This window comes from Salvelinus alpinus, chromosome 29, assembly GCF_045679555.1.
Source record: "Salvelinus alpinus chromosome 29, SLU_Salpinus.1, whole genome shotgun sequence".
Lineage (NCBI taxonomy): Eukaryota > Metazoa > Chordata > Actinopteri > Salmoniformes > Salmonidae > Salvelinus > Salvelinus alpinus.
In genome coordinates, this window is record NC_092114.1 from 5580008 (window position 1) to 5603693 (window position 23686).

The 23686-nt window shown below is 38.3% G+C and overlaps 1 protein-coding gene across 1 annotated transcript in view; it reads left to right on the forward strand.

The window, feature by feature from the left end:
* Positions 1 to 23686, forward strand: part of rims2b (regulating synaptic membrane exocytosis 2b) — a 239421-nt gene that overhangs the window by 17982 nt on the left and 197753 nt on the right. Inside the window, 4 exon segments of the mRNA XM_071373645.1 lie at positions 620 to 719; positions 1215 to 1338; positions 4322 to 4368; positions 7297 to 7406. Of these exon segments, the coding sequence (XP_071229746.1) occupies positions 620 to 719; positions 1215 to 1338; positions 4322 to 4368; positions 7297 to 7406 (381 nt within the window).

Genomic DNA, 23686 nt, shown 5'->3' on the forward strand with positions numbered 1-23686 from the left:
GACCATGGCGAGGCCTGTTCTGAGTGGAACCTGTCCAGTTAAACCGTTGTATGGTCTTGGCCATCGTGCTGCAGCTCAGTTTCAGGGTCTTGGCAATCTTCTTATAGCCCAGGCCATCTTTATGTAGAGCAACAACTTTTTTTCAGATCCTCAGAGAGTTCTTTGCCATGAGGTGCCATGTTGAACTTCCAGTGACCAGTCAGTATGAGGGAGTGTGAGAGCGATGACACCAAATTTAACACACCTGCTCCCCATTCACACCTGAGACCTTGTAACGCTAACGAGTCACATGACACCGGGGAGGGAAAATGGCTAAGTGGGCCCAATTTGGACATTTTCACTTAGGGGTGTACTCACTTTTGTTGCCAGCGGTTTAGACATTAATGGCTGTGTGTTGAGTTATTTTGAGGGGACAGCAAATTTACACTGTTATACAAGCTGTTCACTCACTACTTTACATTGTAGCAAAGTGTCATTTCTTCAGTGTTGTCACATGAAAAGATATACTCAAATATTTACAGAAATGTGAGGGGTGTACTCACTTTTGTGATATACTGTATACTGAGATGTATACTGAGTACAATGTATAGTGATGACTGAACATGTCTGTGTCTAACAGGTGGTTGGAGGAAAGATGATGGATTCTGGTCGACTTTGTGCTTTCATCACTAAAGTGAAGAGAGGAAGTCTAGCAGATACTGTTGGTCACCTTCGACCAGGTACACACCTGCTCACACTGATGATGTCAAGAGTACATACTGTCTCACACTGATGATGTCATGAGTAGACACTGGCTCACACTGATGATGTCATGAGCAATACAATAGTTAATATTGATGATGTCATGAGTAATACACTGGTTCATATTGATGATGTCATGAGTAGACACTTGCTCATTCTAAATATGTAACTAGTACATGCTGACTCACAATGATGATGTCACGAGTACACACTGTCACACAATGTCTCATACTGATGATGTCATGAGTACAGACTGGCTCCCACTGATGATGTCATGAGTACACGCTTTCTCATACTGATGATGCAATTCGTCTTTTTAGCTGCCATTACCCTTGTCTGACCAATCATATTTGTACACACCATAAACACTTCTCATATTCAATCATATTTGTACACTGCATGAATATTTCAATGTCACTCCTCTCTTTCTTTCTGCAGTGTGCTGTGTTAACGGATCCTCTCTCTCTCTTCAGGAGATCAGGTTCTTGAATGGAATGGGAGGGTCCTACAAGGAGCAACATTCAAGGAAGTTTATAATGTCATTCTAGAATCCAAGCCAGACCCCCAAGTGGAGCTGGTTGTGTCCCGTCCCATACGGTGAGTTCAGTTCTAACACAACTATGGAAAATGACCTTTCAAGTTGTGAATACATGTACTTAGTCTAAGGATGTGTGACTCTCAGCTTGGTTTCGCACTACCCCTGTATGCCCTTAATGACTTGTGGAGTGGTACAGTGCCTTCCGAAAGTATTCATACCTTGACTTACTCCATATTTTGTTGTGTTACAGCCTTAATTTAAAATTGATTAAATATGTTTTCTTTTCTCACCCATCTACACAAAATATCCCATAATTATAAAGTGAAAACTTGTTTTAGAATCACCTTTGGCAGCGATTATAGCTGTGAGTCTTTTTGGGTAAGATCTTTACACACCTGGTTTGCACATTATTCTTTTTTAAATTCTTCAAGCTCTGTCAAGTTGGTTGTTGATTATCGCTAGACAACCATTTTCAGGTCTTGCCATAGATTTTCAAGACAATTTAAGTGAAAACTCGAACTAGGCCACTCAGGAACATTCAATGTCATCTTTATTCATTTAAATTTCACATTTATTTAACCTTTATTTAACTATGCAAGTTTGTAAGCAACTCCCGTGTCTGAATTAATCTCCCATTGTCTGTTGGAAAGCAGACTGAACCAGGTTATGCATTTGCTTAGCTCTATTAAATTGTACTTTAATTTGAAAACATTCCCTAGTCCTTGCTGATAACAAGCATACCCATAACACGATGTAGCAACCACCATGCTTGAAAATATGAGGAGTGGTAGTCAGTGATGTGTTGGCTTTGCCCCAAACACACTTTGTATTCAGGACATAAAGTTCATTTATTTGCCACATTTTTGGTACCTAATTCAAACAGGATGCATGTTTTTGGAACATTTTTATTCTGTACAGGCTTCCTTCTTTTCACACTGTCATTTGGTTTACTATTGTGGAGTAACTACAATGTTGTTGATCCATCCTCAGTGTTTTCCTATCACAGCCTTTAAACTCTGTAATAAATTATACATAGTTCCACTTTGACATTATGGGAAGGACAGTGACACAACCTCTCAATTTAATCAATTTTAAATTCAGACTGTAAAATAACAACATGAGGAATAAGTCAAGGGGTGTCAATACTTTCTGAAGGCCCTGTAGAAATATATTTTCAAATCAAATGGTTTTCACTATATGCTTGGTAAACAACAGGTTTTCACTACATGCTTGGTAAACAACAGGTGTGGACTAACAGTGAAAATGTTTATTCATTTTATTCCCCCGTCTCAGGATAATTTTATTAATGGTATCTCTGACAAAATATGAAAGTTAACATAAATGTTTACATAAAGGTTCAAAGCAGAAAATTAGTCCCTGTCATTGAAAGCTGTGAAAATATGTTATGTACTAATAGGTCTTGTGTAAGTTGTTTTGAATCACACCGTCACTCAGCTCCACAGATAACATCCCAGCTTCAATCCTCAGCTCCACAGATAACATCCCAGCTTCAATCCTCAGCTCCACAGATAACATCCCAGCTTCACTCCCTCAGCTCCACAGATAAAATCCCAGCTTCAGTCCCTCAGCTCCACAGATAACATCCCAGCTTCAGTCCCTAAGCTCCACAGATAACATCCCAGCTTCAGTCCCTAAGCTCCACAGATAAAATCCCAGCTTCAGTCCCTCAGCTCCACAGATAACATCCCAGCTTCAATCCTCAGCTCCACAGATAACATCCCAGCTTCAGTCCCTCAGCTCCACAGATAACATCCCAGCTTCAGTCTCTTAGCTCCACAGATCACATCCCAGCTTCAGTCCCCTCGCTCCACAGATAAAATCCCAGCTTCAGTCCCTAAGCTCCACAGATAAAATCCCAGCTTCAGTCCCTAAGCTCCACAGATAACATCCCAGCTTCAGTCCCTCAGCTCCACAGATAAAATCCCAGCTTCAGTCTTTCAGCTCCACAGATAACATCCCAGCTTCAGTCTTTCAGCTCCACAGATAACATCCCAGCTTCAGTCCCCTCGCTCCACAGATAACATCCCAGCTTCAGTCTCTTAGCTCCACAGATAAAATCCCAGCTTCAGTCCCTCAGCTCCACAGATAACATCCCAGCTTCAGTCTCTTAGCTCCACAGATCACATCCCAGCTTCACTCCCTCAGCTCCACAGATAACTTCCCAGCTTCAGTCCCTTAGCTCCACAGATAACATCCCAGCTTCAATCCCTAAGCTCCACAGATAACATCCCAGCTTCAGTCCCTCAGCTCCACAGAAAACATCCCAGCTTCAGTCCCTCAGCTCCACAGATAACATCCCAGCTTCAGTCTCTTAGCTCCACAGATCACATCCCAGCTTCACTCCCTCAGCTCCACAGATAACTTCCCAGCTTCAGTCCCTTAGCTCCACAGATCACATCCCAGCTTCACTCCCTCAGCTCCACAGATAACTTCCCAGCTTCAGTCCCTTAGCTCCACAGATAACATCCCAGCTTCAATCCCTAAGCTCCACAGATAACATCCCAGCTTCAGTCCCTCAGCTCCACAGAAAACATCCCAGCTTCAGTCCCTCAGCTCCACAGATAACATCCCAGCTTCAGTCTCTTAGCTCCACAGATCACATCCCAGCTTCACTCCCTCAGCTCCACAGATAACTTCCCAGCTTCAGTCCCTTAGCTCCACAGATAACATCCCAGCTTCAATCCCTAAGCTCCACAGATAACATCCCAGCTTCAGTCCCTCAGCTCCACAGATAAACCCCAGCTTCAGTCCCTCAGCTCCACAGATAACATCCCAGCTTCAGTCCCTCAGCTCCACAGATAATTTCCCAGCTTCGGTTCATTAGCTCCACATATGACATCCTAGTTTCAGTCCCTCAACTCCACAGATAGCATCCCAGCTTCATTAGAACAATTCCCCTCTGGACCCTCTGAATAAACATATATAGGTGACCCATATTTGACTAGCGAGAGGGCAGTAACAGTAATGTAACTGTGAAGATATCTCTTGCTTCATCATGTTGGGGTTCTGTTTATTTCCCAGAGATTTTCCCAGTATCTCAGAGAGCACACATGGACAACTAGAATCAAGTGAGTAGTGACATCACACATTCATTATCATGACATTAACAATGCCTACATCTGGATGTAGTATAGCTCTTAGCTTTTACTAAATTACACAATGAATCAAAGAAAACTGAGGCAATGTGCCCTAGTAGGAAGACCACTTTGTGCAGCTCACCCTGCACTATCAAGTCTACTTCTGATAAGCTTCTCAGGAAAGCATTAAAAACAATCAAGCAACCCAGAAAAGTGCTAAAAAAAAGGCCATATTAACATATGCAGCCTGAGAAACAAGGTCTATGAAGTCAATAACTTGCTTGTAACAAATAACATGCATATTCTGACTATCTCTGAAACTCCCTTAGATAATACATTTGATGATACAGTGGTAGCAATATATGGTTATAACATTTACAGAAAATACAGAAATGCCAACGGGGGCGGTGTTGCGGTCTATATAAAGAACCACATTCCTTTAAAGCTTAGAGACGATCTAATGTTAAATAATGTTGTCACGTATACTCCCTCTGGCCTCTAGGTCACCAGACTGCTGATTATTACGCACACCTGTCACCATCGTCACACGCACCAGCGCTTATTGACACTCACCTGGACTCCATCTATTTATGTCACTCCATTTGGTTCCTTCCCCAGGCGTTATTGTTTCTGTATCTGTTTCATGTCGCTGTTTATTCCCGACTCTCAGCGTACAGCGTTACAAAGTAACGCCTCACCAAAGGGAAGCATCAGGGAGTGTTTTTAGTTTTTGTGTTGGAAGTGACGTCGGGTCTGGTTTCCGCTGCCAGAGCAACCGAGGATGCCTCAGCCGGCTCTTTAGGCTTTCATGTCTCAGCCGGTACATCGGGGTGTCAAGACGTCTGTTGCCGAGTCTACCGAGGATGCCTCAGATAGCTTGTCAGGCTTCCATGCCTTAGCTAGCTCGTCAGGTTTTCAAGACTCGGTAGGCTCGGCAGGCTCCCCAGCCACAGCTGGCTTGCCAGGCTCCGGCACTTAAGGCTGCTTGTCAGGTTCCTGTGCCTCTACGGAGCCGAACGGTCCGCTCTGATCCCCGGGAACGTCCCTCTGGTCGGCGTCCTGCAGCTGGAGCCGCGCGTCAGAGAGGGTGTGCTGTTTTGTCTGCTCCTTCTTCGGCACTCTAGGTCACCGGGCTCCCGCGCCCCAGCCGGCTCGACAGGTTCCCGCGTTTCGGCAGAGGTGGCCGGTCCGCTCCTGATCCCTGGGATCGTCCCTTTTGTTGGCATCCTGCGGCTGGAGCCGCATTTCAGGAGCTGCTCGTCAGGGAGGGGGTACTGTCACGTATACTCCCTCTTTGGCCTCTAGGTCACCAGACTGCTGATTATTACGCACACCTGTCACCATCGCACCAACACTTTTTGACACTCACCTGGACTCCATCACCTCTTTGATTTCCTGCCCTATTTATGTCACTCCCTTTGGTTCCTTCCTCAGTCATTATTGTTTCTGTATCTGTTTCATGTCGGTTCGCTGTTTGTGTTTCTTCTTTTCTTCATGTTCGTTTATTTATTAAATGTATTCACTCCCTGAACTAGCTTCTCGACTCTCAGCATAAACTGTTACAACTGTTGAAGTAATATGGCTACAGGTTCATCTGCCTCACCTAAAGCCTATTCTTTTTTTTGTATTTTCACTCCTTTTTTCTCCTCAATTTCATGGTATCCAATTGGTAGTTACAGTCTTGTCTCATCGCTGCAACTCCCGTACGGACTCGGGAGAGAAGGTCGAGAGCCATGCGTCCTCCGAAACACAACCCAACTCAACCAAGCCGCCGCACTGCTTCTTGACACAATGCCCATTTAACCCGGAAGCCAGCCGCACCAATGTGTCGGAGGAAACACCGTACACCTGGCGACTGTGTCAGTGTCAGTGTGCACTGCGCCCGGCCCGCCACAGGAGTCGCTAGTGCCCGATGGGACAAGGATATCGCTGCCGGCCAAACTCTCCCCTAACCCGGACGACGCTGGGCCAATTGTGCGCCGCCCCATGGGTCTCCCGGTCGCAGCCGGCTGCGACAGGGCCTGGACTCGAACCAAGAATCTCTAGTGGCACAGCCTTAGACCACTGCGCCACTCGGGAGGCCCCCTAAAGCCTATTCTTGTGGGAAGCTGCTATAGACCACCAAGTGCTAACAGTCAGTATCTGGATAATATGTGTGAAATGCTTGAAAATGTATGTGATATCAACAGAGAAGTATATTTTTGGGGTGATTTAAATATTGACTGGCTCTCATCAGTGCCTGCAACCTGGTTCAGATTGTCAGTCAACCTTCCAGGGTAGTTACAAACAGTACAGGAATGAAATCATCAACATGTATTAATCACATCTTTACTAATGCTGCAGAAATGTGCTTTAAAGCAATATCCAAATCCATAGGATGTAGTGATCACAATATAGTAGCCATATCTAGGAAAACCAAAGTTCCAAAGGCTGGGTCTAATATAGTGTATAAGAGGTCATACAATACGTTTTGTAGTGATTCATATGTTGATGATGTAAATAATATTTGCTGGTCTGTGGTGTGTAATGAGGAGTAACCAGACACTGCACTTGACACATTTATGAAACTACTTATTCCAGTTACTAATAAGCATGTACCCATTAAGAAAATGACTGTACAAACTGTTACATCCCCTTGGATTGATGAGGAATTGAAAAATGGAATGGTTGAGAGGGACGAGGCAAAAGGTCTGGCAGCCCAACTGATTGGCAAACATACTGCAAATTAAGAAATCATGTGACTGTGCTAAAAAACAATTAAATAAACTATACTATGAAACAAAGATAAATTATATAGAAATGAAAAAGCCCCAACACACCTTAACCTTTATGTAAAAATACACAATGATTCAAAGAAAACAAGCCCCTACACACCTTAACCTTATAGTGAAAATAACACAGATTTGCTTGTGTCTGCAGGTTCGAGTTTATTTGAATCCCAGAAGATGGGTCGAGCGATATCCGTCACGTCCCCCATGAGTCCCGGGATGCTCCGCTACTCCCCACAGTGCCTGTCTGGACACGTCTCAGTAAGTAGCCACGATGTAGGGTTGGATCACTTAATTAGTTAATGCTGTTCTCGTTAAGGTTTAATGAGGATGATAAGTCAGGGGCCTTATGGGTGGAGGAACAACAATGTGCTGTCTGTCATTTGACTGATCTAAATCAATAGACACTGTCCTAAGTTTCAAAGTTACTTATTTGGTTCCCGTTTCTATAAGTTATTGAAAGAATACAGGACTGGTTTGGTTCCAATAAATGTATGTTATTAAGAGAATAATGGACTGGTTTGGTTACCGTTGTCGTGTCTTTACTATCATTAACTGAAGACTTTTAGTTTTTAAATAACTCTCTGTAATTATTATTACATGATTAAACTGATTAATCATGTAACTGTAATTAACTAGGAAGTCGGGGCAAATAAGGAAATTATTCAGATTACAAAGTTATACTTTTCCTAATATAACCATTCAGATATTTTCATATCTGATCAATTATTCTTCTTAATTAATGAATTATTTACTTTACCTCACGTTAGTCTCATTCCAAACGTCGTAAATTGTTGGTTATCTGCACGAACCCAGTCTTCATTATGAGTCATCCATACATCAATTGTCTTAAATCATGGATTTACTAACTAAGTAATTCACAGAAATGCATAAACAAACAAACAAAGTAAATATGGTTACAAAAAATGATAGGAGAATGTGCCCTAGTGGGCTAAACCGGCATGGCGGCTTGTTATACAAAAGGGGAGTGGGGGTCAGATGAGAAGTCACTACAGAGTTGATAATTATAACAATTGAAATGCTAATCCTTTGCACATGAACGCCCACTCATTCGGGAACAATTGCAATCAATATATATATTTACGCTCAGTGTGTCGTCGGGATCTCTGCTGAAAAGTTCGTTTCTGTTGGAGAGTTTCCGTCCTCTCTCTCTCTCTGTCGTGGTTAGAGTGGATAGTTCAGAGTGATGTGGGATGGTTAAAAGATTCAGCAGTCTGGTCTCAAACCTTGGCCCTCTCGTTATCGAGGAAAGCTGGTCTGCAACCTTTGTCCTCTCGTGATTGAGAGAAACATGATCTGGTGATAGAAACCCGAGTGGGGGTTTTATTCGGAAGGGCAGAAAAGGGCCTGTCCCAGGATGCCCGACCATAACTGTGCTCATGGGTGGTCCTCTGATTTAGTGAAACTCAAAAGGGAATCCAATCCAAAATCACATTACACAATTTTACAAACAGTATCATCCTCACTCGTTCATCTTATACAACAATTAGATGTAAACCTCATATCTGAGGCTATTATATAAACAGCGTTATGGTAATGTGGCCGCACCGTCTCCCATGAGTTTTACAAACTTGTAACAAACGGACCAGTTCGTAGCTGGATTCTTCACCGATCTTCTATACCTTCTCCGGAACATAAATGTTGTTCGGAGCTCAAGTTCTGTGAGGTGGAAGAAATTCCTTTGTTCTCTATGAAACTTCACTCTGTCTCTATACTGTGTGGCCATGAGGCAGGATCTTCCCTAGGAATTTACGACCTCTCTGACCACAGCAGCCTGGTTGTAGGAGGCAGAGAGAGGGGGATGGTGCTCGCTGTACCCAAAGAGGGCATTGTCATGACACCGTCTATGTATGTTATTGAGAGAATACTGGACTGGTTTGGATACCATCTATGTATGTTATTGAGAGAATACTGGACTGGTTTGGTTACCATCTTTATTTCAAAAAAATATATATTCACCTTTATTTAACCAGTTTAGCTAGTTGAGAACAAGTTCTCATTTACAACTGCGACCTGGCCAAGATAAAGCAAAGCAGTGCGACACAAACAACAACACAGAGTTACACATGGAATAAACAAGCGTACAGTCAATAACACAATAGAAAAAAGAAAGTCTATATACAGTGTGTGCAAATGGCATGAGGAGGTAGGAAATAAATAGGCCATAGTAGCAAAGTAATTACAATTTAGCAGATTAACACTGAAGTGATTGATGAGCAGATGATGATGAGCAGATGATGGTGTGTAAGTGGTGATACTGGAGTGCAAAAGAGCAGCAAAGTAAATAAAAACAATATGGGGATGAGGTAGGTAGATTGGGTGGGCTATTTACAGATGGACTATGTACAGCTGCAGCTATCGGTGAGCTGCTCAGATAGCTGATGTTTAAAGTTAGTGAGGGAAATGTAAGTCTCCAGTTTCAGTGATTTTTGCAATTCGTTCCAGTCATTGGCAGCAGAGAACTGGAAGGAAAGGCGGCCAAAGGAGGTGTTGGCTTTGGGGATGACCAGTGAGATATAGCTGCTGGACCTGCTGAATGTTTTGTGTAAAGAGTCTGAATACTAATGTAAATGCAATATTTCTGTTGTTTTTTTAAACCTGTTTTTGCTTTGTCATTATTGGGTATTGTCTGTAGGTTAATGAGTTACATTTTCTTTTTCTTTTTTAGAAAAAGCACATTTTTAATAGCACATTGAAACAAAGCCCTATTGTCTAAATACAGTGGGGCAAAAAAGTATTTAGTCAGCCACCAATTGTGCAAGTTCTCCCACTTAAAAAGATGAGAGAGGCCTGTAATTTTCATCATAGGTACACTTCAACTATGACAGACAAAATGAGAAAAAAAAATCCAGAAAATCACATTGTAGGTTTTGTAATGAATTTATTTGCAAATTATGGTGGAAAATAAGTATTTGGTCACCTACAAACAAGCAAGATTTCTGGCTCTCACAGACCTGTAACTTCTTTAAGAGGCTCCTCTGTCCTCCACTCGTTACCTGTATTAATGGCACCCGTTTGAACTTGTTATCAGTATAAAAGACGCCTGTCCACAACCTCAAACAGTCACACTCCAAACTCCACTATGGCCAAGACCAAAGAGCTGTCAAAGGACACCAGAAACAAAATTGTAGACCTGCACCAGGCTGGGAAGACTGAATCTGCAATAGGTAAGCAGCTTGGTTTGAAGAAATCAACTGTGGGAGCAATTATTAGGAAATGGAAGACATACAAGACCACTGATAATCTCCCTCGATCTGGGGCTCCACGCAAGATCTCACCCCGTGGGGTCAAAATGATCACAAGAACGGTGAGCAAAAATCCCAGAACCACACGGGGGGACCTAGTGAATGACCTGCAGAGAGCTGGGACCAAAGTAACAAAGCCTACCATCAGTAACACACTACGCCGCCAGGGACTCAAATCCTGCAGTGCCAGACGTGTCCCCCTGCTTAAGCCAGTACATGTCCAGGCCCGTCTGAAGTTTGCTAGAGAGCATTTGGATGATCCAGAAGAAGATTGGGAGAATGTCATATGGTCAGATGAAACCAAAATAGAACTTTTTGGTAAAAACTCAACTCGTCGTGTTTGGAGGACAAAGAATGCTGAGTTGCATCCAAAGAACACCATACCTACTGTGAAGCATGGGGGTGGAAACATCATGCTTTGGGGCTGTTTTTCTGCAAAGGGACCAGGACGACTGATCCATGTAAAGGAAAGAATGAATGGGGCCATGTATCGTGAGATTTTGAGTGAAAACCTCCTTCCATCAGCAAGGGCATTGAAGATGAAACGTGGCTGGGTCTTTCAGCATGACAATGATCCCAAACACACCGCCCGGGCAACGAAGGAGTGGCTTCGTAAGAAGCATTTCAAGGTCCTGGAGTGGCCTAGCCAGTCTCCAGATCTCAACCCCATAGAAAATCTTTGGAGGGAGTTGAAAGTCCGTGTTGCCCAGCAACAGCCCCAAAACATCACTGCTCTAGAGGAGATCTGCATGGAGGAATGGGCCAAAATACCAGCAACAGTGTGTGAAAACCTCGTGAAGACTTACAGAAAACGTTTGACCTCTGTCATTTGCCAACAAAGGGTATATAACAAAGTATTGAGATAAACTTTTGTTATTGACCAAATACTTATTATTATACTTATTTTCCACCATAATTTGCAAATAAATTCATTTAAAACCCTACAATGTGATTTTCTTGATTTTCTTTTCTCATTTTGTCTGTCATAGTTGAAGTGTACCTATGATGAAGATTACAGGCCTCTCTCATCTTTTTAAGTGGGAGAACTTGCACAATTGGTGGCTGACTAAATACCTTTTTGCCCCAGTGTATGTATTATTTGACAAGATACAATTTCATAAGATAGGAATGATTGTTAGAATTGATTTATATTATTTCATTAATCAAACAGTCCAAACATCAGACTAAAGCCTCGGCTAAACTTCATGTACACACAGATTGAAATCTGAGAAAAACAAAGCATGCGTGCCGATGACACTGTCCGTCTTAAAGGGTATTAACACATTGACTAGTGCCAGAGCTAGTCAATAGATATTCACATTCACTGACACACTTCAGCTATCTTAGGTGACATCACACACGCACGCACGTACGCACGCACGCACGCACGCACGCACGCACGCACGCACACACACACACACACACACACACACACACACACACACACACACACACACACACACACACACACACACACACACACACACACACACACACACACACACACACAATGCCGTTTTGCCATACAATAATGGTCTACATTTGGGTTAAAACATTGTTACACAGAACAAGTGTAAAATATTACGTTTGAAGGTGACTCTACTAAGGACAGGGACTCATTACTTAATAACTGTATTTCGTTCATAAAGCACTTTTCACAATCCCCAAAATGTAACATTTGTATATAAATAAATTGTTGTGATGGAATGAAAGTGTACCAGAAAACGCTTCAGTAGTTGAACTGAAGGCAAACAAGCCACACAATGAACTGTAGGCACAAATATACTAAAAAACATACTAAAAGTCAATTTAACAGAGTTATAAATAGTGCATTAGGAGTATATTAGCATTGGAATGAGACATTCAGGACTGTGCTTCCTAACATCAGCTAGCTAGCTAATGGTACTACAGCCAGAGATATTTGCACAGAAAATGGCTACCTAGCTTACGGTAACGTTAACTAGCTTGAGGACAACCTATGATAGCACAACCTATTTAACCTGAATGACCATCAAATTCAGAATTCGTAACGTTTGTTACTTACCGTTTTCACAGTTTTCAGTCAGCCAAAAGACTATTAGTCTGTCGAAATAATGTTAGCCGTTTTCCACTCGTCAGTCACACGAGAACTAGAATACTTGTAAGTATTGTAGTGGACTTCACGCGCTGGTAGCGGGAGAATAAACCCATTGGCTGGGTGAAATATTCATAGCCCAACCTTAATAACCCAGCACCAACAACCAAAACTGGTTGTTTTTACAGAAAACAACTCAACCTTGCTGTATTTACAGAAAACAACTCAACCTTGCTGTTTTTACACAAAACAACTCAACCTTGCTGTTTTTACAGAAAACAACTCAACCTTGCTGTATTTACAGAAAACAACTCAACCTTGCTGTATTTACAGAAAACAACTCAACCTTGCTGTATTTACAGAAAACAACTCAACCTTGCTGTTTTTACAGAAAACAACCCAACCTTGCTGTTTTTACAGAAAACAACTCAACCTTATTGTATTTACAGAAAACAACCCAACCTTGCTGTATTTACAGAAAACAACTCAACCTTGCTGTATTTACAGAAAACAACTCAACCTTGCTGTATTTACAGAAAACAACTCAACCTTGCTGTTTTTACAGAAACAACTCAACCTTGCTGTTTTTACAGAAAACAACTCAACCTTGCTGTTTTTACAGAAAACAACTCAACCTTGCTGTATTTACAGAAAACAACTCAACCTTGCTGTATTTACAGAAAACAACTCAACCTTGCTGTATTTACAGAAAACAACCCAAACTTGCTGTTTTTACAGAAAACAACTCAACCTTGCTGTTTTTACAGAAAACAACTCAACCTTATTGTATTTACAGAAAACAACCCAACCTTGCTGTATTTACAGAAAACAACTCAACCTTATTGTATTTACAGAAAACAACCCAACCTTGCTGTATTTACAGAAAACAACTCAACCTTGTTGTATTTACAGAAAACAACTCAACCTTGCTGTATTTACAGAAAACAACCCAACCTTGCTGTATTTACAGAAAACAACTCAACCTTATTGTATTTACAGAAAACAACTCAACCTTGCTGTATTTACAGAAAACAACCCAACCTTGCTGTATTTACAGAAAACAACTCAACCTTATTGTATTTACAGAAAACAACCCAACCTTGCTGTATTTACAGAAAACAACTCAACCTTGTTGTATTTACAGAAAACAACTCAACCTTGCTGTATTTACAGAAAACAACCCAACCTTGCTGTATTTACAGAAAACAACTCAACCTTATTGTATTTACAGAAAACAACTCAACCTTGCTGTATTTACAGAAAACAACTCAACCTTATTGTATTAACAGAAAACAACCCAACCTTGCTGTATTTACAGAAAACAACTCAACCTTATTGTATTTACAGAAAACAACCCAACCTTGCTGTATTTACAGAAAACAACCCAACCTTGCTGTATTTACAGAAAACAACTCAACCTTATTGTATTTACAGAAAACAACCCAACCTTGCTGTTTTTACAGAAAACAACTCAACCTTGCTGTTTTTACAGAAAACAACTCAACCTTATTGTATTTACAGAAAACAACTCAACCTTGCTGTTTTTACAGAAAACAACTCAACCTTGCTGTATTTACAGAAAACAACTCAACCTTATTGTATTTACAGAAAACAACTCAACCTTATTGTATTTACAGAAAACAACTCAACCTTGCTGTTTTTACAGAAAACAACTCAACCTTGCTGTATTTACAGAAAACAACTCAACCTTGCTGTATTTACAGAAAACAACTCAACCTTGCTGTATTTACAGAAAACAACTCAACCTTGCTGTATTTACAGAAAACAACTCAACCTTGCTGTATTTACAGAAAACAACTCAACCTTGCTGTTTTTACACAAAACAACTCAACCTTGCTGTTTTTACAGAAAACAACTCAACCTTGCTGTATTTACAGAAAACAACTCAACCTTGCTGTATTTACAGAAAACAACTCAACCTTGCTGTTTTTACAGAAAACAACTCAACCTTGCTGTTTTTACAGAAAACAACCCAACCTTGCTGTATTTACAGAAAACAACTCAACCTTGTTGTATTTACAGAAAACAACTCAACCTTGCTGTATTTACAGAAAACAACCCAACCTTGCTGTATTTACAGAAAACAACTCAACCTTATTGTATTTACAGAAAACAACTCAACCTTGCTGTATTTACAGAAAACAACTCAACCTTATTGTATTAACAGAAAACAACCCAACCTTGCTGTATTTACAGAAAACAACTCAACCTTATTGTATTTACAGAAAACAACCCAACCTTGCTGTATTTACAGAAAACAACCCAACCTTGCTGTATTTACAGAAAACAACTCAACCTTATTGTATTTACAGAAAACAACCCAACCTTGCTGTTTTTACAGAAAACAACTCAACCTTGCTGTTTTTACAGAAAACAACTCAACCTTATTGTATTTACAGAAAACAACTCAACCTTGCTGTTTTTACAGAAAACAACTCAACCTTGCTGTATTTACAGAAAACAACTCAACCTTATTGTATTTACAGAAAACAACTCAACCTTATTGTATTTACAGAAAACAACTCAACCTTGCTGTTTTTACAGAAAACAACTCAACCTTGCTGTATTTACAGAAAACAACTCAACCTTGCTGTATTTACAGAAAACAACTCAACCTTGCTGTATTTACAGAAAACAACTCAACCTTGCTGTATTTACAGAAAACAACTCAACCTTGCTGTATTTACAGAAAACAACTCAACCTTGCTGTTTTTACACAAAACAACTCAACCTTGCTGTTTTTACAGAAAACAACTCAACCTTGCTGTATTTACAGAAAACAACTCAACCTTGCTGTATTTACAGAAAACAACTCAACCTTGCTGTTTTTACAGAAAACAACTCAACCTTGCTGTTTTTACAGAAAACAACCCAACCTTGCTGTTTTTACAGAAAACAACTCAACCTTGCTGTTTTTACAGAAAACAACTCAACCTTATTGTATTTACAGAAAACAACCCAACCTTGCTGTATTTACAGAAAACAACTCAACCTTATTGTATTTACAGAAAACAACCCAACCTTGCTGTATTTACAGAAAACAACTCAACCTTATTGTATTTACAGAAAATAACTCAACCTTGCTGTATTTACAGAAAACAACTCAACCTTGCTGTATTTACAGAAAACAACCCAACCTTGCTGTATTTACAGAAAACAACTCAACCTTGCTGTATTTACAGAAAACAACTCAACCTTATTGTATTTACAGAAAACAACCCAACCTTGCTGTATTTACAGAAAACAACTCAACCTTATTGTATTTACAGAAAACAACCCAACCTTGCTGTATTTACAGAAAACAACTCAACCTTATTGTATTTACAGAAAACAACCCAACCTTGCTGTATTTACAGAAAACAACCCAACCTTGCTGTATTTACAGAAAACAACTCAACCTTATTGTATTTACAGAAAACAACTCAACCTTATTGTATTTCCAGAAAACAACTCAACCTTGCTGTATTTACAGAAAACAACTCAACCTTGCTGTATTTACAGAAAACAACTCAACCTTGCTGTTTTTACAGAAACAACTCAACCTTGCTGTTTTTACAGAAAACAACTCAACCTTGCTGTTTTTACAGAAAACAACTCAACCTTGCTGTATTTACAGAAAACAACTCAACCTTGCTGTATTTACAGAAAACAACTCAACCTTGCTGTATTTACAGAAAACAACCCAAACTTGCTGTTTTTACAGAAAACAACTCAACCTTGCTGTTTTTACAGAAAACAACTCAACCTTATTGTATTTACAGAAAACAACCCAACCTTGCTGTATTTACAGAAAACAACTCAACCTTATTGTATTTACAGAAAACAACCCAACCTTGCTGTATTTACAGAAAACAACTCAACCTTGTTGTATTTACAGAAAACAACTCAACCTTGCTGTATTTACAGAAAACAACCCAACCTTGCTGTATTTACAGAAAACAACTCAACCTTATTGTATTTACAGAAAACAACTCAACCTTGCTGTATTTACAGAAAACAACTCAACCTTATTGTATTAACAGAAAACAACCCAACCTTGCTGTATTTACAGAAAACAACTCAACCTTATTGTATTTACAGAAAACAACTCAACCTTGCTGTTTTTACAGAAAACAACTCAACCTTGCTGTATTTACAGAAAACAACTCAACCTTGCTGTATTTACAGAAAACAACTCAACCTTGCTGTTTTTACAGAAAACAACTCAACCTTGCTGTTTTTACAGAAAACAACCCAACCTTGCTGTTTTTACAGAAAACAACTCAACCTTGCTGTTTTTACAGAAAACAACTCAACCTTATTGTATTTACAGAAAACAACCCAACCTTGCTGTATTTACAGAAAACAACTCAACCTTATTGTATTTACAGAAAACAACCCAACCTTGCTGTATTTACAGAAAACAACTCAACCTTATTGTATTTACAGAAAATAACTCAACCTTGCTGTATTTACAGAAAACAACTCAACCTTGCTGTATTTACAGAAAACAACTCAACCTTATTGTATTTACAGAAAACAACCCAACCTTGCTGTATTTACAGAAAACAACTCAACCTTGTTGTATTTACAGAAAACAACTCAACCTTGCTGTATTTACAGAAAACAACCCAACCTTGCTGTATTTACAGAAAACAACTCAACCTTATTGTATTTACAGAAAACAACTCAACCTTGCTGTATTTACAGAAAACAACTCAACCTTATTGTATTAACAGAAAACAACCCAACCTTGCTGTATTTACAGAAAACAACTCAACCTTATTGTATTTACAGAAAACAACCCAACCTTGCTGTATTTACAGAAAACAACCCAACCTTGCTGTATTTACAGAAAACAACTCAACCTTATTGTATTTACAGAAAACAACCCAACCTTGCTGTTTTTACAGAAAACAACTCAACCTTGCTGTTTTTACAGAAAACAACTCAACCTTATTGTATTTACAGAAAACAACTCAACCTTGCTGTTTTTACAGAAAACAACTCAACCTTGCTGTATTTACAGAAAACAACTCAACCTTATTGTATTTACAGAAAACAACTCAACCTTATTGTATTTACAGAAAACAACTCAACCTTGCTGTTTTTACAGAAAACAACTCAACCTTGCTGTTTTTACAGAAAACAACTCAACCTTGCTGTATTTACAGAAAACAACTCAACCTTGCTGTATTTACAGAAAACAACTCAACCTTGCTGTATTTACAGAAAACAACTCAACCTTGCTGTATTTACAGAAAACAACTCAACCTTGCTGTATTTACAGAAAACAACTCAACCTTGCTGTTTTTACACAAAACAACTCAACCTTGCTGTTTTTACAGAAAACAACTCAACCTTGCTGTATTTACAGAAAACAACTCAACCTTGCTGTATTTACAGAAAACAACTCAACCTTGCTGTTTTTACAGAAAACAACTCAACCTTGCTGTTTTTACAGAAAACAACCCAACCTTGCTGTTTTTACAGAAAACAACTCAACCTTGCTGTTTTTACAGAAAACAACTCAACCTTATTGTATTTACAGAAAACAACCCAACCTTGCTGTATTTACAGAAAACAACTCAACCTTATTGTATTTACAGAAAACAACCCAACCTTGCTGTATTTACAGAAAACAACTCAACCTTATTGTATTTACAGACAATAACTCAACCTTGCTGTATTTACAGAAAACAACTCAACCTTGCTGTATTTACAGAAAACAACCCAACCTTGCTGTATTTACAGAAAACAACTCAACCTTATTGTATTTACAGAAAACAACTCAACCTTATTGTATTTACAGAAAACAACTCAACCTTGCTGTATTTACAGAAAACAACTCAACCTTATTGTATTTACAGAAAACAACCCAACCTTGCTGTATTTACAGAAAACAACTCAACCTTATTGTATTTACAGAAAACAACCCAACCTTGCTGTATTTACAGAAAACAACTCAACCTTATTGTATTTACAGAAAACAACCCAACCTTGCTGTATTTACAGAAAACAACCCAACCTTGCTGTATTTACAGAAAACAACTCAACCTTATTGTATTTACAGAAAACAACTCAACCTTATTGTATTTCCAGAAAACAACTCAACCTTGCTGTATTTACAGAAAACAACTCAACCTTGCTGTATTTACAGAAAACAACTCAACCTTGCTGTTTTTACAGAAACAACTCAACCTTGCTGTTTTTACAGAAAACAACTCAACCTTGCTGTTTTTACAGAAAACAACTCAACCTTGCTGTATTTACAGAAAACAACTCAACCTTGCTGTATTTACAGAAAACAACTCAACCTTGCTGTATTTACAGAAAACAACCCAAACTTGCTGTTTTTACAGAAAACAACTCAACCTTGCTGTTTTTACAGAAAACAACTCAACCTTATTGTATTTACAGAAAACAACCCAACCTTGCTGTATTTACAGAAAACAACTCAACCTTATTGTATTTACAGAAAACAACCCAACCTTGCTGTATTTACAGAAAACAACTCAACCTTGTTGTATTTACAGAAAACAACTCAACCTTGCTGTATTTACAGAAAACAACCCAACCTTGCTGTATTTACAGAAAACAACTCAACCTTATTGTATTTACAGAAAACAACTCAACCTTGCTGTATTTACAGAAAACAACTCAACCTTATTGTATTAACAGAAAACAACCCAACCTTGCTGTATTTACAGAAAACAACTCAACCTTATTGTATTTACAGAAAACAACTCAACCTTGCTGTTTTTACAGAAAACAACTCAACCTTGCTGTATTTACAGAAAACAACTCAACCTTGCTGTATTTACAGAAAACAACTCAACCTTGCTGTTTTTACAGAAAACAACTCAACCTTGCTGTTTTTACAGAAAACAACCCAACCTTGCTGTTTTTACAGAAAACAACTCAACCTTGCTGTTTTTACAGAAAACAACTCAACCTTATTGTATTTACAGAAAACAACCCAACCTTGCTGTTTTTACAGAAAACAACTCAACCTTATTGTATTTACAGAAAACAACCCAACCTTGCTGTATTTACAGAAAACAACTCAACCTTATTGTATTTACAGAAAACAACCCAACCTTGCTGTATTTACAGAAAACAACTCAACCTTATTGTATTTACAGAAAATAACTCAACCTTGCTGTATTTACAGAAAACAACTCAACCTTGCTGTATTTACAGAAAACAACCCAACCTTGCTGTATTTACAGAAAACAACTCAACCTTATTGTATTTACAGAAAACAACTCAACCTTGCTGTATTTACAGAAAACAACTCAACCTTATTGTATTTACAGAAAACAACCCAACCTTGCTGTATTTACAGAAAACAACTCAACCTTATTGTATTTACAGAAAACAACCCAACCTTGCTGTATTTACAGAAAACAACTCAACCTTATTGTATTTACAGAAAACAACCCAACCTTGCTGTATTTACAGAAAACAACCCAACCTTGCTGTATTTACAGAAAACAACTCAACCTTATTGTATTTACAGAAAACAACTCAACCTTATTGTATTTCCAGAGAACAACTCAACCTTGCTGTATTTACAGAAAACAACTCAACCTTGCTGTATTTACAGAAAACAACTCAACCTTGCTGTTTTTACAGAAACAACTCAACCTTGCTGTTTTTACAGAAAACAACTCAACCTTGCTGTTTTTACAGAAAACAACTCAACCTTGCTGTATTTACAGAAAACAACTCAACCTTGCTGTATTTACAGAAAACAACCCAAACTTGCTGTTTTTACAGAAAACAACTCAACCTTGCTGTTTTTACAGAAAACAACTCAACCTTATTGTATTTACAGAAAACAACCCAACCTTGCTGTATTTACAGAAAACAACTCAACCTTATTGTATTTACAGAAAACAACCCAACCTTGCTGTATTTACAGAAAACAACTCAACCTTGTTGTATTTACAGAAAACAACTCAACCTTGCTGTATTTACAGAAAACAACCCAACCTTGCTGTATTTACAGAAAACAACTCAACCTTATTGTATTTACAGAAAACAACTCAACCTTGCTGTATTTACAGAAAACAACTCAACCTTATTGTATTAACAGAAAACAACCCAACCTTGCTGTATTTACAGAAAACAACTCAACCTTATTGTATTTACAGAAAACAACCCAACCTTGCTGTATTTACAGAAAACAACCCAACCTTGCTGTATTTACAGAAAACAACTCAACCTTATTGTATTTACAGAAAACAACCCAACCTTGCTGTTTTTACAGAAAACAACTCAACCTTGCTGTTTTTACAGAAAACAACTCAACCTTATTGTATTTACAGAAAACAACTCAACCTTGCTGTTTTTACAGAAAACAACTCAACCTTGCTGTATTTACAGAAAACAACTCAACCTTATTGTATTTACAGAAAACAACTCAACCTTATTGTATTTACAGAAAACAACTCAACCTTGCTGTTTTTACAGAAAACAACTCAACCTTGCTGTTTTTACAGAAAACAACTCAACCTTGCTGTATTTACAGAAAACAACTCAACCTTGCTGTATTTACAGAAAACAACTCAACCTTGCTGTATTTACAGAAAACAACTCAACCTTGCTGTATTTACAGAAAACAACTCAACCTTGCTGTATTTACAGAAAACAACTCAACCTTGCTGTATTTACAGAAAACAACTCAACCTTGCTGTTTTTACAGAAAACAACTCAACCTTGCTGTATTTACAGAAAACAACTCAACCTTGCTGTATTTACAGAAAACAACTCAACCTTGCTGTTTTTACAGAAAACAACTCAACCTTGCTGTTTTTACAGAAAACAACCCAACCTTGCTGTTTTTACAGAAAACAACTCAACCTTGCTGTTTTTACAGAAAACAACTCAACCTTGCTGTATTTACAGAAAACAACCCAACCTTGCTGTATTTACAGAAAACAACTCAACCTTATTGTATTTACAGAAAACAACTCAACCTTGCTGTATTTACAGAAAACAACTCAACCTTATTGTATTTACAGAAAACAACTCAACCTTGCTGTATTTACAGAAAACAACTCAACCTTGCTGTATTTACAGAAAACAACCCAACCTTGCTGTATTTACAGAAAACAACTCAACCTTATTGTATTTACAGAAAACAACTCAACCTTGCTGTATTTACAGAAAACAACTCAACCTTATTGTATTTACAGAAAACAACCCAACCTTGCTGTATTTACAGAAAACAACTCAACCTTATTGTATTTACAGAAAACAACCCAACCTTGCTGTATTTACAGAAAACAACTCAACCTTATTGTATTTACAGAAAACAACCCAACCTTGCTGTATTTACAGAAAACAACTCAACCTTATTGTATTTACAGAAAACAACTCAACCTTATTGTATTTCCAGAAAACAACTCAACCTTGCTGTATTTACAGAAAACAACTCAACCTTGCTGTATTTACAGAAAACAACTCAACCTTGCTGTTTTTACAGAAACAACTCAACCTTGCTGTTTTTACAGAAAACAACTCAACCTTGCTGTTTTTACAGAAAACAACTCAACCTTGCTGTTTTTACAGAAAACAACTCAACCTTGCTGTATTTACAGAAAACAACTCAACCTTGCTGTATTTACAGAAAACAACTCAACCTTGCTGTATTTACAGAAAACAACCCAACCTTGCTGTATTTACAGAAAACAACCCAACCTTGCTGTTTTTACAGAAAACAACTCAACCTTGCTGTTTTTACAGAAAACAACTCAACCTTATTGTATTTACAGAAAACAACCCAACCTTGCTGTATTTACAGAAAACAACTCAACCTTATTGTATTTACAGAAAACAACCCAACCTTGCTGTATTTACAGAAAACAACTCAACCTTATTGTATTTACAGAAAACAACTCAACCTTGCTGTATTTACAGAAAACAACTCAACTTTGCTGTATTTACAGAAAACAACCCAACCTTGCTGTATTTACAGAAAACAACTCAACCTTATTGTATTTACAGAAAACAACTCAACCTTGCTGTATTTACAGAAAACAACTCAACCTTATTGTATTTACAGAAAACAACCCAACCTTGCTGTATTTACAGAAAACAACTCAACCTTATTGTATTTACAGAAAACAACCCAACCTTGCTGTATTTACAGAAAACAACCCAACCTTGCTGTATTTACAGAAAACAACTCAACCTTATTGTATTTACAGAAAACAACCCAACCTTGCTGTTTTTACAGAAAACAACCCAACCTTGCTGTTTTTACAGAAAACAACTCAACCTTGCTGTTTTTACAGAAAACAACTCAACCTTATTGTATTTACAGAAAACAACCCAACCTTGCTGTATTTACAGAAAACAACTCAACCTTATTGTATTTACAGAAAACAACCCAACCTTGCTGTATTTACAGAAAACAACTCAACCTTATTGTATTTACAGAAAACAACTCAACCTTGCTGTTTTTACAGAAAACAACTCAACCTTGCTGTTTTTACAGAAAACAACCCAACCTTGCTGTTTTTACAGAAAACAACTCAACCTTGCTGTTTTTACAGAAAACAACTCAACCTTGCTGTATTTACAGAAAACAACCCAACCTTGCTGTATTTACAGAAAACAACTCAACCTTATTGTATTTACAGAAAACAACCCAACCTTGCTGTATTTACGGAAAACAACTCAACCTTATTGTATTTACAGAAAACAACTCAACCTTGCTGTATTTACAGAAAACAACTCAACCTTGCTGTATTTACAGAAAACAACCCAACCTTGCTGTATTTACAGAAAACAACTCAACCTTATTGTATTTACAGAAAACAACTCAACCTTGCTGTATTTACAGAAAACAACTCAACCTTGCTGTATTTACAGAAAACAACCCAACCTTGCTGTATTTACAGAAAACAACTCAAACCTTATTGTATTTACAGAAAACAACTCAACCTTGCTGTATTTACAGAAAACAACCCAACCTTGCTGTATTTACAGAAAACAACTCAACCTTATTGTATTTACAGAAAACAACTCAACCTTGCTGTATTTACAGAAAACAACCCAACCTTGCTGTATTTACAGAAAACAACTCAACCTTATTGTATTTACAGAAAACAACCCAACCTTGCTGTATTTACAGAAAACAACTCAACCTTGCTGTATTTACAGAAAACAACTCAACCTTGCTGTATTTA